Source organism: Acomys minous (genome assembly GCF_964271855.1).
Source record: "Acomys minous genome assembly, chromosome: 16".
Classification (NCBI taxonomy): Eukaryota; Metazoa; Chordata; class Mammalia; order Rodentia; family Muridae; genus Acomys; species Acomys minous.
In genome coordinates, this window is record NC_140498.1 from 48301607 (window position 1) to 48319140 (window position 17534).

General features: G+C 51.9%; 1 protein-coding gene across 1 annotated transcript in view; it reads right to left on the minus strand.

Moving 5' to 3' along the window:
* TVP23A (trans-golgi network vesicle protein 23 homolog A) overlaps positions 1 to 10744 on the minus strand; it is a 34636-nt gene extending 23892 nt beyond the window's left edge. Inside the window, exons 1-2 of the mRNA XM_084763501.1 lie at positions 10436 to 10744; positions 10103 to 10182 (exon numbers count right to left, since the gene is read on the minus strand). Of these exons, the coding sequence (XP_084619627.1) occupies positions 10103 to 10182; positions 10436 to 10444 (89 nt within the window). The 5' untranslated portion in view covers positions 10445 to 10744. The remainder of the gene's footprint in view (positions 1 to 10102; positions 10183 to 10435) is intronic.
* Between the last annotated feature and the right edge of the window lie 6790 nt (positions 10745 to 17534).

Consider the following 17534-nt stretch of genomic DNA (forward strand, 5'->3'; position numbering starts at 1 on the left):
AGCCCTGGCTGTCCTGGAACTCACTTTGTAGACCAGGCTGGCCTTGAACTCAAAGCGATCCACCTACCTCTCCCTCCTGAGTGCTGGGATTAAAGGTGTGTGCCACCACTGCCTGGCTTGAAATATTTTTTTCATTTGATCTTCAACACTGTTTCAGAAATACCATTAAACAAACTGAGCTTTAAACACTAGCCCACTGATTGGGTGCCTACTGTTTGCCTGGCATAGGCTGGGCCAGAGTGCACCAAACAAAATAGAATGTTGAACCCTTCTACTGTGAACCACATGGACGCCAGTGTGGGACTTCTGCAAACGTGGATGGGGTCAATAGACCCTCCATCACAATGTCCCAGCACCTCCACTGTCCTGTCTGAGCAGACAACTGTGACAGCGTCACCAGCGCACTGACACCTTAGTCATAGAGGCTTGTTCCAGGCCAGAGTGTGCAGCTGAGTGACATCTTAATAAATTCAAGAGCCTAAGATGTGGACACAGTGTCTGGCCAATGGACCAGGGTCCGACAGGGGGCTGTAAAGAACCTAGATTTCAACCAGGAGTTCCTAAATTAATCTTTACGAAGGCAGTGTCATCAGCGTCCATGGCTGGCGTGTAGGACTGAGCCTTGCACCAGCATTTCAGCATCTCCCCGTCCTGATCTAAAACGAAGACCCAGGAACCCTGACTGATACACATCTCTTCTCTCCAAAACTTTCCAGACATGGGGGGGGGGTGTCAAGGTTCAATCCAGTGGCCTCACTGCTGACACAGCTCATACAGGCAAGTTCATGTGAACAAGAAATACACATGTAAGGGGAAGTGGAGCTGTTGGAGATGTGACAGATTCCTTTCAAAATAAGTAATGATGTGCCTGATCAAAGAGAACTGAAATCTCACAACTTCCCTGATTTTTCGGATTATTTTCCTGAGTGTTCCGGAACCTTCCTTAAAATGAAGCCTTGATGCTACTTGCTTATGTCTGTTTTTGTTTTTTGTCTGTCTGATTGATTGGTTTGTTTGTTTGTTTTTGTTTTTCTGAGGGGGGTTGATAGGATCTTTAGCTAAGTCTAACTTGCAAACTTGCAAACCTGCTCTGTTGCCTCAGGTCGACCTCCAATCACAGAGCTCCCTCTACCTCTGACTCCTGAGTGCTGGGGTGAAAGGTGTGCTCCACCAGGCCGGGGGCTGTGGCTGGTGTTGTTTTCCAATTCACGTACTGCTTTATTTATTCAACTGAGGCCCCAGTAGTGTCAAGTGTGTTGTGAGCACCAGCAGCTTGAAGTTCTGAAGGGAGGGTGCTGAAGGTGGGTGCAGTTTATGGAGGAGTGGCTTTCTTTTTAATTGTACCCGTGAAGAAGGGTGAGATTCCCAGGAGGCAGTTCGGCATGAGGCTTGGGACCTGAGTTGGAATCTCGGCTCCTTTCTTCTGAAGCCAGCTGTTGCTAGGCTGACTGTGCTGTCTTTTCCAGCCTCTGGTCTTTTCACTCATCTCCTAGGTCCGGCTCACTTCTCCTGATGTTCCTGGTGCTGTCCCCGTGGCTCCGTCCTTCTCCTTCCTGCTCTCTCTCCTCCAGGGTTTTACATTTTTTATTTATGTGTCTTATTTCTATATTTTTCAAAATTGCTTTTAGAGAGCTAGGGACAAATATGACTTGCTCTCCAAAGGCAGCTGGGAGCCTTGGTGAGGTTCTTCATCAACTAAATGAACGGACTTTTGGGATTAATAAGAAAATCAAAATTATAATTTCCTTATTATCCTGGAGCAGGGTGTGTGCATGCGAGTGTGAGTGTGTGTGCGAGGGCACACACACGTGCAAGGGTGTGTGTGCATGTGTGTGCATGGTCGTGCAAGTGTGAGTGTGTGCTTGTGAGTGTGTGTGAGAGTATGTGTGTGTGAGTGTGTGTGGGCACACGCACGTGCAAGGGTGTGTGCAAGCGTGGTTGTGCAAGTGTGAGTGTGTGCGTGTGCTTTTGAGTGTGTGTGTGTGTGTGAGTGTGTGTGTATGGGAGTGTATAGCAAATAGGGCTGTGTTTAAATTGTTTTGCAAGAATGACTGGGCAACCAAGCCACCCCAAGCATTGCCATCCACTCACCTGGCCACCCTGGCTCCTGTCTCCACCTTCCCCTGGCTCCATGTCACACACAGAAGTAAGGAAACAGTTCCAATTCCCTTAGACACCAGCTTTAAGTTATCCAGACCCGGACTCTAGATAGAAGCTGGGCATGGTGGTGCACACCTACAACCTCAGCTGTTTGAGGGCGTCAGGAGTACACAGCCATTTGGTGCTATAAATAGAGAACTAAGGTCAGGCTAGAAAGTGATCTCAAAAAAACAGACCAACTAACTAAGGAACAAAACTCCCAAAACCCCCAATAGAGAATATTCTACATTCATGTTCCTGAAATGGCAATTTTGTCTACAGGGGACACATACAGTATTTGAATACACCAAATGATGGTTTGGATGTTCCTGGTACCTAGTGGGCAGAGGCAGGAACTCTGCTAATGACTTGCAGTGCACAGGTCACCCCACTATAATCTGAGCGATTGTGATCTGGCCATGGCAGTAGCGTTGTACACTTGTAATCTCATTGGAGATGTGGAAGTCAAAGGATCAGGAATTCAAAGTTACCCTTGGCTACAATGGGAGTTGCAGGCCAGCACCTTCCTCCCCCCAAAAGACATCCTCAACTCAAACCCCAGGGTGCAGGTGTTGGCTGGGAGATGCTGAATTGAGGTTCAATCCAGCTCCCCCTGACCAGAAACCTGGGACCCATGCATTCCCCAAGGTGGCTAAAAGTCCCCCCCTGCACCCCACTGGTCAAAGACGGTCTGTTGCACTGTCCAGCTGAGTTACCACAGCACTATGGGGTTTCACTTCTAGGTGAGTACTTAAGAGAACTGAAACACAAGCCATATCCCCAAACATGGACACAAACGCTTACAGCCACATTATTAATGAGAACTGAAAAGCAAAAATAACTCAAGTACCCACCAACTTATGAATGGATAAACACAACGTGGCACACCCAAACACTGGTATTTGGTCATAAAAAGGAATTCAATGTAGCTAAATACCCAGTTAGAGACAAACTTGGAATCCATGATGGCTAAGTTGGTAAAGGACTTGCTCTGCAAGCATAAGAACCCAAGTTCAGGGCCCAGCAACCACATGAAAAGTCAAGTGCGGTAGTTCCTGCTTGTAATACCAGTTCTTGGGAAACAAGACAGGCAGATCTCTGGGGTTCCCTGTCCAGCTAGCCCAGCCTAAAAGGCAGGTCCCAGGTCCCAATGAGAGATCCTGTCTCAAAAAACAATGTGGATTGGTCCCAAGGAATGAGAGCCAAGATTGTCTTCTCAACTCCACACATATGCACACACGTGCACATGTATCTGAGCACATGTATGGGTGCAGGGGTGGGGGTGCTTGTCATACACACGCACGTGCAAATACACACACAGACCACACATTGTATAATTTTACTGGGCTACAGGGTGCCTAGCTGGATGATAAGACACTATTTGTGAGTATGTCTTGGGGGAAGTTTCCAGAAGGGACTAGAATTTGAATGGGATACTAAGCAAAGGAGCTCCTCACCCCAGCAGATGGACTCAACCTCTACCATGGCCTGAGCACAGAGCAACAGGGAGAGGAAGAGAGCAGGTAATCATCAGAACGCCCCAGGCCTTCACACAGACTGCTCTGTGCAGAGAGTGCTAGCCCCTGCGTCACACTGGGCCCCCCACTCTCAAAGACCTGGACTGGTGCTCACTGACTTCATGGAGCTCTGAGCTCCAGCTTCTTAATAGATCCTGCGTTTCCCGGGCTCCAAAATTGTGTGAACCAAGCTCTTATAATAAATCTCCATACATAAATATCCATATATATGATGTACAATTATTGATTCCATATGTATATACAACACACACACACACACATACACATAACACACTTACACCAACACCCATATATATACACTCACACACACATACCCATAATATTCCTACATATACACCCAAACACTCACACATGGCATGCCAGGTGTCTTATGATTAAACAGACACATGATATGGCCCAGGTGGTCTATAATGAGACCACCTCAAAAGAACAAAATGTCTCATGGGCTGGGGGTGTAGCCCAGCTGGAGAGTGCTGGCCAAGCATGGAATCTTAGGCTCAGTCCTACACTGTATAGACTGATACAGAGGCATGGTCCTGAGTGCCAACCCTGGGCAGGAAAGCCAGAAATCCGACTCCTCCTGGGCTACGTAGGAAGCATGGGGTCAGCCTGGGCTATGTGACACCCTACCTCAAAAATTAAAACAACACCAACCAAAAAAAAAAAAAAAAAAAAAAAGCCCTACAGAAAACGCCAAGTTAGCAAGGGTGTGAAGAGATGGTGCCTTGGATGTCAGTCTGACTGTAAAATGTTTGGCTGCTCTGGGGAACGGTTCACAAGTTCCTCAAAACATAAAAAGAGAACTTCACGCAGCCTACACAGCCCGCTGCTGGAAATACACGCAGAAGAATCGGAGGCAAGGTCTCAAAGGTGGGGTCCACAAACCCATTTTCAGGGCAGTATTAGTCACAAGGGACAAGAGGAGGAAGGCACCAGCTGTCTGTGAGTGAGTGCGACAGACTCACAAAATGGGCTGATACTCAGCCTCAAAAGAGGAGAAGATTCTGGCAGTGATGGCTCACGCCTTTAATTTCAGCACAGGGGAGGCAGAGGCAGGCGGATCTCTGTGAGTTCGAGGCCAGCCTGGTCTACAAAGTGAGTACAGGACAGCCAGGCCTACATAGAGAAATCTTGTCTCGAAAAACCAAAAACCAAAACCCAGAACACAAACATACAAACAAAAAAGTGAGGTGAAGAGTCAGGGGTGAGTCTTGAGAACATTCTAGTCAGGAAAAGGAGCTGCCGGCAAGGGCACACACTGGCTCCGTGGTCATGAAGTGACTACTGGGATTCGTAGAGACAGGAAGTAGAATGGTTAGCAGGTGGTTAATGGGAATGGAGAACAGTTAAAAAAAATGGGCAAGGAGTTTCACTTTTGCAGGATTAAGAAATTCTTATTTGCAACTATGCGAAGTTACCCAACACAACAGTCCTGCACCATGGGGAAACAGATTAGACATGTTGTCTTTAAAAAAAAAAATCACAGTGAAAGAAAATAAAAAGTGGACTGGGTGCTGTAGCACAGCCTCACATCTTGGCACTCAGAGGCCAAGGTATGAAGCTAGCTCAAGGCTAGCCTAGGCTATATTTGGGGACCCTGCCTGAAAAACTAGCTAAAAAGAAATGGAAAGCCACCTGGGAGACAATACACACACACACACTCACACACACACACACACACACACTCACACATACATACATACATACACTCACAGTATCACACACATGTTCATAATACACACTCTTACACACACACACACACACTCACACATACGCACATACATATACTCACAGTATCACACACATGTTCATAATACACACTCTTACACACACACACACACACACACACACACACACACACACACACTCACACAAGGTGGCAGTATGTCTTCTCCAGCTACGTTATGGAATTACACCCTCCACTGGTGCCCAAGAAACCCCAGGCATAGCTCTGTACCTCCCTGGCCTGAAACTATAGACACACATCAGGCACCCAGTAGCTGGACAGTTACTGAGTAAATTGCTTAGCAGCCACACGTCAGGGCCAAACTGGTCCAAGCCTCTGTGTGTGACAGATAGGCCAGTGGAGGCAAGGCATGGTGACGTGTCCACAGTCCCAAAGCCACTGATGATGAGGGAAGATGTGGACTCTGGCTGTAGCCCCCTTCTGCAACAGCATCTGACGTCAAAGCCAACATGCAACCGACATGGGACTAGGAATTCTCTGTTGCACAATGCAAAGTAAAGAAGAAATTTTCAAACAATGGTTTTCATTTCATACCCCCCCCCCCACCTTGGCCTCTTTAGTAATTAAATTAAAATTTGGATATGTTTCACATAGTTCATAAAATAACTTATGTGAATCTCAGATAAGAGTTTTCAAAGGCTCTTGGACTGCCACCACCCTCAAAGCCCACCCAGACACCTCAGTTAAGAACTCCTTGAATGCTTGCCTAGGTCCTGGATCCAAGCCCTGCGCGGTTAGTTTTATGTGAACTTGATGCGAGCTAGAGTCGTCTGGGAAGCAGGACTTGTTGATTGCGATGGATGAGGAGCGCCCAGCTCAATGGGTTCGGTAGCACCCTTGGGCAGGTGGTCCTGGGTACCATCCGGAAAGCAGCTGATCAAAGCAGGGAGAGCAAGGCAGTAGGCAGCACTCCTCCAGAGTCTGCCTCAGCTCCCGTCTCCAGGCCTTGCTTGAGTTCCTGCCCTGATTCCTCTCAGGGATGGATTGTGACTTAAGGGTTTAAACCAAATAAACCCTTTCCTCCCCAAATTGCTTTTAGTCATGGTGCTTTATCACAACAATAGAAACCCCAACTAAGGCATTCTAGAGCCTCTTAAGCCAGGTGTGGCGGTGAACATCTGTAACCCCAGCACTTAGGAGGGAAAGGCAGGAGGATCAGAAGTTCAAGATCATCCTTGACTGCATAGCAAGTTTGAGACTAGCCTGGGCTACAGAGACCCTCTCTCCCCCACCCCACCCCCACCCTCACCACAGTAAAACGTAAGTAAATAAGTAAATAGGATCCCCTTCAGGCCAGGTGTGGGGGGTCATCTATAATTCTAGTGCTTGGGAGGTAGAGACAGGAGAACCCTGCAGTTGGGTGAGATCCTGTCTCAAAAAGCCACACTACAACCAAAACAAAATAGCCAAATTCTCCACACTGCTGAGCGCATTCATTGTCAGGCTTGCCTACACTTCAGATCCCTTGTGAATCCCATAAGTCCCTGGGCGGGCTGATGAATCAGCATTGGCACATCAGAGGATTCTGGGACTGGGAGCTCTCAAACAGTCAAACAGAGCGGTGAGCAGCTGCCTCCAGACCTGCTGTGAGTGTAATACCTCCAGCTCCCAGGTGGACCTTCCTCCTGCCCACTGAAACTGGCTATGGAAACCCTCAAGGGACATTCCAAGCTCAGCATCCCTGCTCCACAAATGCTTCTTTAACTTTGGGCCACTACCTGTCCCTATCCCACTCGTGTGTGTGTGTGTGTGTGTGTGTGTGTGTGTGTGTGTGTGAGAGAGAGAGAGAGAGAGAGAGAGAGAGAGAGAGAGAGAGAGAGAGAGAGAGAGAGAGAGAGAGGCCAGAAGGGGGCCAGAAGAGAGCACTAACCTTGAGACAGGGCCTTTTTCTGAGCCTATACCTCACTTTTTTAGGGGGCTAAGCTAGTGGCCAGGAACCCTGTCTCCAGTGTCCAAGCACTGGAGTTATAGGCACACACAGTCACACCCAACTTTTTACGTGGGTGCTGGGGATGCTCAGGCCTGACCCTGGTCCTCAGGCTTGCACAGCAAGTGCTTTATCCACTAATCCATCTCCCTAGTTCCCTCTCCATCCCCCACACCTTAACTACCATACAGTAAAGGTGGATTGTACCTCCCAGGTGTCCCTCCTGGGCCACCCTCCCAGCCTCTGCTTTCTTCTGCCCCTAAAGCAGCCTATGATGGGTGATCTCAACTGTCAACTTGTGGGTAGCTAGAATTACCACGGACACAGAGCTCTCAGCGTGCCCAGTGTGGGTTATCCTGAGTAAACTGATGGAAGGGAGACCACCCACTGTGGGCAGCGCCATTCCCTGGGCTGTGATCCTAGCCACTATAAAAATGGGAGATGGAGCTGAGCACGAGCACTCCACTCTACCTCCCGACTAAGACTTACTGTGGCCAGCACACTGAGCTCCTGCCAAGGTGACTCCCGCCATGCGGCGTACTTGGCTCTTGAGCTGTGAACCAGACTAAACGCTTCTTTCTTCAAGATGCTTCCCTTTCTAAGTTGTCGGGGGCATTTTATCACAGCAACAGGAACGAGACTTGAGGCGCTGTCTTCATCCTACAGTACTAACTCCAACACTGCCCAACAAAATCCTTCCCCGGAAAAACAGCTCTTGCACATGGGTGCTTAAATTTACGTCAAAATTAAACAGAACCAAATTCTATAACTCAAGGCACAGTTCCAAAGCTCAGTAGCCACAGGTAGCTAGTGACCACCGCCACATTACATCTGGTGACTATATCTGGGCTGCCTGATTTTAACAGTCAACTTGATCATTTGAGGATTGTCTTAATGTAGAATTATCCAGACCAGATCTACCTATGGGCATGTTTGTGGGGACTGCCCTTGTTAGTTGAGGTAGGGAGACCCAGTTCACTGTGGGTGGTGACATTCCCCAGGCAGGGGCTCCTGAGCAGCATAAGGGAGGAGAAAGCTAGTTGAAGCAAGCAGGGGTTGTGTAGGGCAGCCCCACCACAAAGCAGGACAGAAGTGTCCTTACACACTAGCCTGGATAACTCCGTAGGCAGAGCCTGGGATCTACATGGCATAGCCCCAGCCACCAGCCCAGGGCCACGCATTCACGTGATATTCACCAGGCACGGAACACAGAATTACTTAGATGCTCTGTAAACTCGTTCACTTAGGTTCCAAGTCCTACAGTATGGAATAATGAATAATGTGCCTCCAATATCTGGGTCCCAATCTCTGGAGCCTGTGGATGCTGCATTTTATGGAAAAGGGGATTTGGTACCTTTGTTTGGTAAAGGATCTGAGAGAAACCGACAGAGACAGAGACAGAGACAGAGACAGAGACAGAGACAGAGACAGAGAGAGAGGTTCATGCAGTCTAAGCTGGTCCTGGACTCACAGTACAGTTGAGGATAACCAGAGACTTCTGAACCTCCTGCCTCCACCTCCCTGGCACTGGGATTACAGGCGTGTGCTATTAGGACCAGTTTATTTAGTGCTAGGAATGGACTGGAACCAGGGCCTCCTGCACGCTGGGCAAGCACTCTACTGACTGAGCTCCACACGCTGACCTCACATATTAAAGAATCTGGAGCTGTACATTATCTTAAATCACTGAGTAGGCTTGAGATACTGTCACAAATACCTTTATATTGAGAGGTACAAGGAGCGTGTGCACATGCGCGCGCGCGTGTGTGTGTGTGTGTGTGTGTGTACACGCACACACATGTGTAAGCACGCATATGCACCACCATGCCTTGTTTATTCTGTTCTGAGGATGGAGCTCGGAGCTCTGTGAATGCTGAGCAGGAGCTCCACCAACTGAGCTACGTGAACCCAGCACGTTTATGATAATTTGTTATAGTGATCATAGGTATGTGCTGCATACCAAGAAACTATTCTATAGATCTGGTGGGAGGGGAAGATAAAAGAATGCTGAGGATGTAGCCGAGAGAGGGGCAAGTGCTCTTTGCTGGCAAGCACAAGGCCCTGGGTTCCATCCTCAGCAGTAGGAAAAAAATAAAGGAGAAGCTAGAAGACGAGATGAGGGAAACAGACACGTGGGTGCGGCTGAAGTGGGAATGTTCTAGAAGGATTCGGGGTTTAGGCTGCTGGCCAGCATGCTTGCAAGTCCCTCCTCCACCTTCGTCCTGCTCCTTCTGGCTGCTGAAGGCTACAAGCAGGTGTGTGACCTGACTGAAGATAAGTCTGGCTAGCTGGGGCGTCAAGCACTTGCCCAACTCCCCAGCTCCCCACTGACTCCTCTCCCATGCTGCCCCTGCCTGCTGCCTGCCGTACAGCCTCGGTGTTCTCTGACCTTCCAACAGGGCTGCAGAACCTCTGCACTTGCTGTTCCTTCAGTTCCTAACTCTTTTCCTCTTGTCTCCTTTGGCTTCCTGCTTGTCAGCATTCAGACTCAGTAGAAACGCTCCTCCCCTTGAGGAGCTCCCCTTGGCCTGTGCTAAGGCATGAGAACAGTCTCTTGCCTCTCCGCGCTAATTTCTTTCTAGCGCTCTTAATACTTTTGCCTAATACATTAGCGGTCCCCCAACCCAACTGTAGGCTTCAAGGAGGCAGGGTGCCTCCTTGCACACAGTAGTTGCTCCGTGTATTTTGAATGAATGAGTTTGGAAATGAACGAATCTGCAGCTTGGGACTCAAAGCCTAGTCTCAACATACCTGATCTTGGCCTTCCTATAGGCCAGCTCCTCTTCATTGCCGAAGTCCAGGGACACATCCTCAGTATCGTCCACTAGGCCCTGGGGGACACCAGGAACAGTTGGTAGGCCGTCCCAAAGTGCACACCTAGCCTCCATAGAGAGTGCCCTTCCTTCCTGGGCCTGGTCTCCGTGCATCTCCGTGCATTATTCCTTTAATCACCCTGGGCTTTCCCCACCCTCCTTTACCACTAGGGGCCCAGTTCAGTTTTAGGCACCAAGGCCGAAGTATCTATCTTCCAATCCCAGGCTCCTTTTCATCATCCTCACAGCGCGGCATCCCCCGCAGCCCTACCTGCTTCATCCTCCTGGGTACCACTTGACCCTATAGCGCAGGCTCCAGCTCCGCCCTTCACTGCCCAAGGTTTAGGGTGCCAAGGAGGCAGCCGGCCTGAGAGATGCTCCCAGCCTTAGCGCTGCAGCTCAGCGCTGGTTGTCTGTGGGGGGAGGGGCTCTGCTCAGTGCGCAGTCGCGGGCTGGGGCCGGGCCAAAGAGGATCCTAAGGGACGCTGGGGCATCTGTCAGACACTGAGAGCAGGGCCCAGCACTGCAGGGTGCCGGACCCGGGACAGTGAGGGATGGTGACAGGAGTGTGTGTGTGTGTGTGTGTGTGTGTGTGTGTGTGTGTGTGTGTGTGTGTGTGTGTGTGTGTGTGTGCAAGAGAGGGGGGGAGCAGGGAGAATGTTGTGGGGATACCAAAAGGGTTGAAAGCATGAATGTACTTTAATATCTAGAAGCTGCACTCAGGTTGGAAGCTGAGTTTTCAGGCTCTACGAAAAGCAGATTTTTCTAGGCCTGGCATAGTAGTGCAGGCCTGTGACTCGGACACCTGGAAATCTGAGACAAAAGCTTGCTGGTTGCAAAGAAAAACAACAAGAATACAAACAAAACCCCGATGTGTTCAGGATGGTGTCGCTTGGCTTGGGGACTGCAGTATTGTCATAGAAATGGGCACACTGAAGCTATTGACATGTGAAGGCCTTATGGCCGTCTCCTGGCCCAGGACAGTCACTCTACTTCCTCTACCCCCTCCCCCTGCCATTTTCAATTCCTACCCCACCACACACACAACCTTCCTCAGCCCCCACATGCCTGCCCTGGGACAGAGAGTTGAGTGGCAGGAAGACAAGGCTGTTGACTTTCCTTTGCTGGCCCCCGTGTTCTCCCTGCCCACAGGCTTCTGGGCAGTTCCTTCCCTGCTGGCCCAGGTTGGGGTGCAGTGAGGAGCTGCCTCCCCTCTGATTCTCTGGCTGTGCCAGAGGCTGCCAGCTGCACACTCCATTCTCTCGGCCAGAGCACTGTTGTCTGGGAGGGGAGGGGAAAGGACCTCTTGTATGCAAGGCAAATACAACCCTCAGGGGCCAAGCCTTTTGGAATGTTTTTCCAGCCCGTGCCTGAAGTGGTGATGGTGGCCTGTAATCACAGTACTAAGGAAAGCTGAGGCAGGAGGATCACAAGTTTTAGGCTAGCCTGAAATACAAAACAAGTTTAAAGCCAGCCTGGACAACTTAACAAGACCTTATCTCAAAAAGTGTATTTTTAAAAGGAGGTAGGGTAGGGAGGTGTGTGTGTGTGTGTGTGTGTGTGTGTGTGTGTGTGTGTGTGTGTGTTGTGTGTGTGTGTTTGGTAGTGTGCTAGGTATTTGCCTTGCATACAAGAGGTCCTTGGTTCAATCCCCAGTAAATCTCTCTCTCACACACACACATACACACACACACACACACACACACACACACACACACACACACACTCACACACACTTCCAAACCAGCATCAGTTCTAGTAGCTTCTAAGACCTCCACTACATAGCTGACAAGATGGTCCACTGAAATCAGGCCAGCAGCTTGCCTAATCTCCAGGGGTGAGACCCTGTGCCTTCTCTGGGCTTCCCACCTGGCAGGGCTCACGGGAGGGCCTGGGGGTCTGCTCCAATGAGTCTGTCTCTACTATCTGGGCAGCCAGGAGTTCAGTTCTCTTACAACTCCCAAGGTCTCGACTGTCCTTGAGGCATCAGGGTCTAAGACCACCAAGGAGGGTTTTCTAGAAAGTGCTGTTGTCTCTTCCCCATTCGTTGCTGCTCTGGACGGTGACACTAAGCAGCCATTGCCACCAGGAGTGGATGTGGGGAGAGTGTCCCCAGTGGAGGCCAGGTGGAGGTAAGAAGCCGTTGTAGTGCATTTAGGGGCTTTTCCTCTAACCCTGAAGACCAGCAGCTGCCAGTGTCTGTTGAGTTGGGGCTAGGAGGTGGGAAAACCCCTTGGAAGCCCCAATGGGGCTAACTGACATTTTCAGAGTGGGGACTTCAGGAATGACCCCTTCATCTGCAACGAAGGTCACCCTAAGACCACGGGGTTACTCTGTTCTCCACCTGCCCTGGCCTGTCCACACAGGGGAGAGGATGGGAGGGGGGAAGGCCGAGAACTGTGCAGGGAATTTATCATCAGCCTTGAAGCCGGCTCCAGCCACACTGCAGGAAGAAGCAGCTGCAGAGGTCTAGTGACCCTGAGTTCATCTTCAGGGTACAGACGCAAGCTTTAGTTTTAGTGGAGGAAGATCTGGGACAGGAGCAAGAGGAGCCCAGTTAAGCAGTCCTGGCTGAGGTGTGGTCCTGCCCCTCACTGCTCAGCGTGTGCCAGTAGGTCTGAAATGTTGTTACTCTCTTAACAGTGATGCTGAGATACCAGAAGACCTAAAATTGGATTTCAGGGTTCCTGGAGCAAATGGTAAGAAACAGGCCTCCAGGAGATGATCTGGCCAGCTGCAGAGAGCAGCCCCACTAGAGATAGCGTTGCCTAGTGACTGACCCGAAGGGTCCCACCGGAGATAGAGTTGATAAGAGAACCAGTTTTATGGTCACATTCCTTGCTGCCCACCAGAGATAGGGTTAATAAGAAACCAGACACTTCTTTGGACAAGGTAGTGAACAAAGAAAACAAAGAAAGCTAAGCCATGGGTGGCCTTGGAGCCTTTTTCTGTAGCTTGTCACTTTAGACATTAGACCTCTTTATGTTACTCAACCAATAGGCGCTCGCTAGGTTGGACTCCCATGCTTTGGGGCACTGGGAAGGATAGGAATCTATAAATTTACCCTCAGCCCAGAGATCAGGGCTCTTTCTGGGTACCACTGTGTGGTGACTGGTCAGAACCAGGCTCCGAGTCCATTAAAGGTCCTCATGTATGTACATCGGTATGTACATACATCGGTATGTAGTCCTGGTGGTTATTTCTTTTTGCGGGGGTCTTGCTATCAGGGTACAGCAGTGCTTGCAGGGAGGCTAACCTGGTTCTGGCAAAGTGACTTGCTGCAGGGTACAGCTTCAGCATCACAGATTGACTTCATCCGAAGCTGGTCTGCCAGAGAAGTGTGCTGTTCAGCACTCCTGGGTGCCTCAGGGGATGGAGGTAGACATTGTGCAGTCCTGGGTGCCTAGGGGATGGAGGTAGACAGTGTGCAGTCCTGGGTGCCTAGGGGATGGAGGTAGACAGTCTGCAGTCCTGGGTGCCTGGGTGCCTAGGGGATGGAGGTAGACAGTGTGCAGTCTTGGGTGCCTGGGGAGGGGATGGAGGTAGACAGTCTGCAGTCCTGGGTGCCTGGGGGGGGATGGAGGTAGACAGTGTGCAGTCCTGGGTGCCTGGGGGGGGGATGGAGGTAGAAAGTCTGCAGTCCTGGGTGCCTGGGGGGGGATGGAGGTAGACAGTCTGCAGTCCTGGGTGCCTGGGGGAGGATGGAGGTAGACAGTGTGCAGTCCTGGGTGCTTGGGGGGGAGGATGGAGGTAGAAAGTCTGCAGTCCTGGGTGCCTGGGGGGGATGAAGGTAGACAGTCTGCAGTCCTGGGTGCCTGGGGGGGGGATGGAGGTAGACAGTGTGCAGTCCTGGGTGCCTGGGTGCCTAGGGGATGGAGGTAGACAGTGTGCAGTCCTGGGTGCCTGGGGGGGGATGGAGGTAGACAGTGTGCAGTCCTGGGTGCCTGGGGGGGGATGGAGGTAGACAGTGTGCAGTCCTGGGTGCCTAGGGGATGGAGGTAGACAGTGTGCAGTCCTGGGTGCCTAGGGGATGGAGGTAGACACTGTGCAGTCCTGGGTGCCTAGGGGATGGAGGTAGATAGTGTGCAGTCCTGGGTGCCTAGGGGATGGAGGTAGACAGTGTGCAGTCCTGGGTGCCTAGGGGATGGAGGTAGACAGTGTGCAGTCCTGGGTGCCAGGGGGGGGATGGAGGTAGACAGTCTGCAGTCCTGGGTGCCTGGGTGCCTAGGGGATGGAGGTAGACAGTGTGCAGTCCTGGGTGCCTGGGGGGGGATGGAGGTAGACAGTCTGCAGTCCTGGGTGCCTGGGTGCCTAGGGGATGGAGGTAGACAGTGTGCAGTCCTGGGTGCCTGGGGGGGGGATGGAGGTAGACAGTGTGCAGTCCTGGGTGCCTGGGGGGGGATGGAGATAGACAGTGTGCAGTCCTGGGTGCCTGGGTGCCTAGGGGATGGAGGTAGACAGTGTGCAGTCCTGGGTGCCTGGGGGGGGATGGAGGTAGACAGTCTGCAGTCCTGGGTGCCTGGGGGGGGATGGAGGTAGACAGTGTGCAGTCCTGGGTGCCTAGGGGATGGAGGTAGACAGTGTGCAGTCCTGGGTGCCTGGGGGGGGGATGGAGGTAGACAGTGTGCAGTCCTGGGTGCCTGGGTGCCTAGGGGTTGGAGGTAGACAGTCTGCAGTCCTGGGTGCCTAGGGGATGGAGGTAGACAGTGTGCAGTCCTGGGTGCCTGGGGGGGGATGGAGGTAGACAGTCTGCAGTCCTGGGTGCCTGGGGGATGGAGGTAGACAGTCTGCAGTCCTGGGTGCCTGGGGGGGATGGAGGTAGACAGTGTGCAGTCCTGGGTGCCTAGGGGATGGAGGTAGACAGTGTGCAGTCCTGGGTGCCTGGGGGGGGATGGAGGTAGACAGTCTGCAGTCCTGGGTGCCTGGGTGCCTAGGGGATGGAGGTAGACAGTGTGCAGTCCTGGGTGCCTAGGGGATGGAGGTAGACAGTGTGCAGTCCTGGGTGCCTAGGGGATGGAGGTAGACAGTGTGCAGTCCTGGGTGCCTGGGGGGGGATGGAGGTAGACAGTGTGCAGTCCTGGGTGCCTGGGGGGGATGGAGGTAGACAGTGTGCAGTCCTGGGTGCCTGGGTGCCTAGGGGATGGAGGTAGACAGTGTGCAGTCCTGGGTGCCTGGGGGGGGATGGAGGTAGACAGTGTGCAGTCCTGGGTGCCTGGGTGCCTAGGGGATGGAGGTAGACAGTGTGCAGTCCTGGGTGCCTGGGGGGGATGGAGGTAGACAGTCTGCAGTCCTGGGTGCCTGGGGGATGGAGGTAGACAGTGGGCCAGTCCTGGGTGCCTGGGGGATGGAGGTAGACAGTGGCAGTTGGGTGCCCAGGGGATGGAGGTAGACAGTGTGCAGTCCTGGGTGCCTGGGTGCCTAGGGGATGGAGGTAGACAGTGTGCAGTCCTGGGTGCCTGGGGGGGATGGAGGTAGACAGTGTGCAGTCCTGGGTGCCTGGGTGCCTAGGGGATGGAGGTAGACAGTGTGCAGTCCTGGGTGCCTGGGGGGGATGGAGGTAGACAGTCCTGCAGTCCTGGGTGCCTGGGGGATGGAGGTAGACAGTGTGCAGTCCTGGGTGCCTGGGTGCCTAGGGGATGAGGTAGACAGTGTGCAGTCCTGGGTGCCTGGGGGGGGATGTAGGTAGACAGTGTGCAGTCCTGGGTGCCTGGGTGCCTAGGGGATGGAGGTAGACAGTGTGCAGTCCTGGGTGCCTGGGGGGATGGAGGTAGACAGTGTGCAGTCCTGGGTGCCTGGGGGGGGGGATGGAGGTAGACAGTCTGCAGTTCCTGGGTGCCTAGGGGATGGAGGTAGACAGTCTGCAGTCCTGGGTGCCTGGGGGATGGAGGTAGACAGTGTGCAGTCCTGGGTGCCTGGGGGGGGGGATGGAGGTAGACAGTGTGCAGTCCTGGGTGCCTGGGGGGGGGATGGAGGTAGACAGTCTGCAGTCCTGGTGCCTGGGGGATGGAGGTAGACAGTGTGCAGTCCTGGGTGCCTGAGGGGGGGATGGAGGTAGACAGTCTGCAGTCTGGGTGCCTGGGGGGGGTTGATGGAGGTAGACAGTCTGCAGTCCTGGGTGCCTGGGGGATGGAGGTAGACAGTGTGCAGTCCTGGGGTGCCTGGGGGGGGGGATGGAGGTAGACAGTCTGCAGTCCCTGGGTGCCTGGGGAATGGAGGTAGACAGCAGGTCCTTAGTAATTTCCATGTCTAATGCAGAATCAGACAGGCATCGGAAACAGCCCAAGGAGATCGACAACAAAATAAAGGAAGAGGTGCCAGGCTGCCCTCTGTTCTCAGTGATGGGAGGAGTAGCCTGTGACTGGTCACCTGTTACTAGGCACGTCCGAGGATTTGATTCCAGGTCTTTGGAGTCTCCAGGGAGGAGGCTGGGATCCTACTTTCTAGAAAAGAACTACCAGGAGTATTTGGGATAAAGGGACTACTGAGAGCAGAAGATACTTGTTGGAAAGGCTAACTCTTCCTTCCATACTCTCTGCTCTTCTTAGCCTACCTGGGACAGGCAGCAGAGCCTTGAGGCTCCAGTCTTATCTCTGGTCCCGTAGCTTAGACCTGAAGCCAAAACAGCCCCTGGAGGGGCTCCAGGCTTATTCAGCTACGGGGCTCTGAAGACTCTCTAAGCTCAACCTCTGGTTGTCAGCAGGCCTCGAGGGGTGGCCGGTGCTGGAGAAACATCTGTCTGGCCTCAGTGTCCACAGCAGGCTTGGATGGGTGGCCAGTGCAGGAGAAACATCTGTCTGGCCTCAGTGTCCACATCTATACACTTTGCCCATCCAGAATGACAAGGACTAGACACACTGGAGGCTTCGCAGACTATGCCCTGGAGACAGTCGTTTAATGGCCATCTACAGAGGACCTGGGGTCTGAGGAAGCCCTGTAGGCCCACAGCACAATGACACAAGTCTTGTGTCTAACCTTCCACGAGGTGTCTGACTTTGCAGTGGCACTCTATAAACGGGTGAATTTAAGAAATGTAAGTTGAAGGCTAGAGAGATGGCTCAGAGGTTAAAAGCACTGGCTGCTCTTCTAAAGGTCCTGAGTTCAATTCTCAGCAACAAGATGGTAGCTCACAACCATCTAAATGAGAACGGGTGCCTTCTTCCGACATGCAGGCACACACGCGGGCAAAACACTGTGTACTTAATAAATAAATAAATCTTTTTAAAAGATAAGGGGTTTTTTTGGGGGGGGTTTGTTTTTTGTTTTTTTTTGTTTTTTTGTTTTTTGTTTTTGTTGTTGTTGTTGTTGTTGTTTTTTTTTTTGAGACAGGGTTTCTCTGTGTAGTCTTGGCTGTACTGAACTCCCTTTTGTAG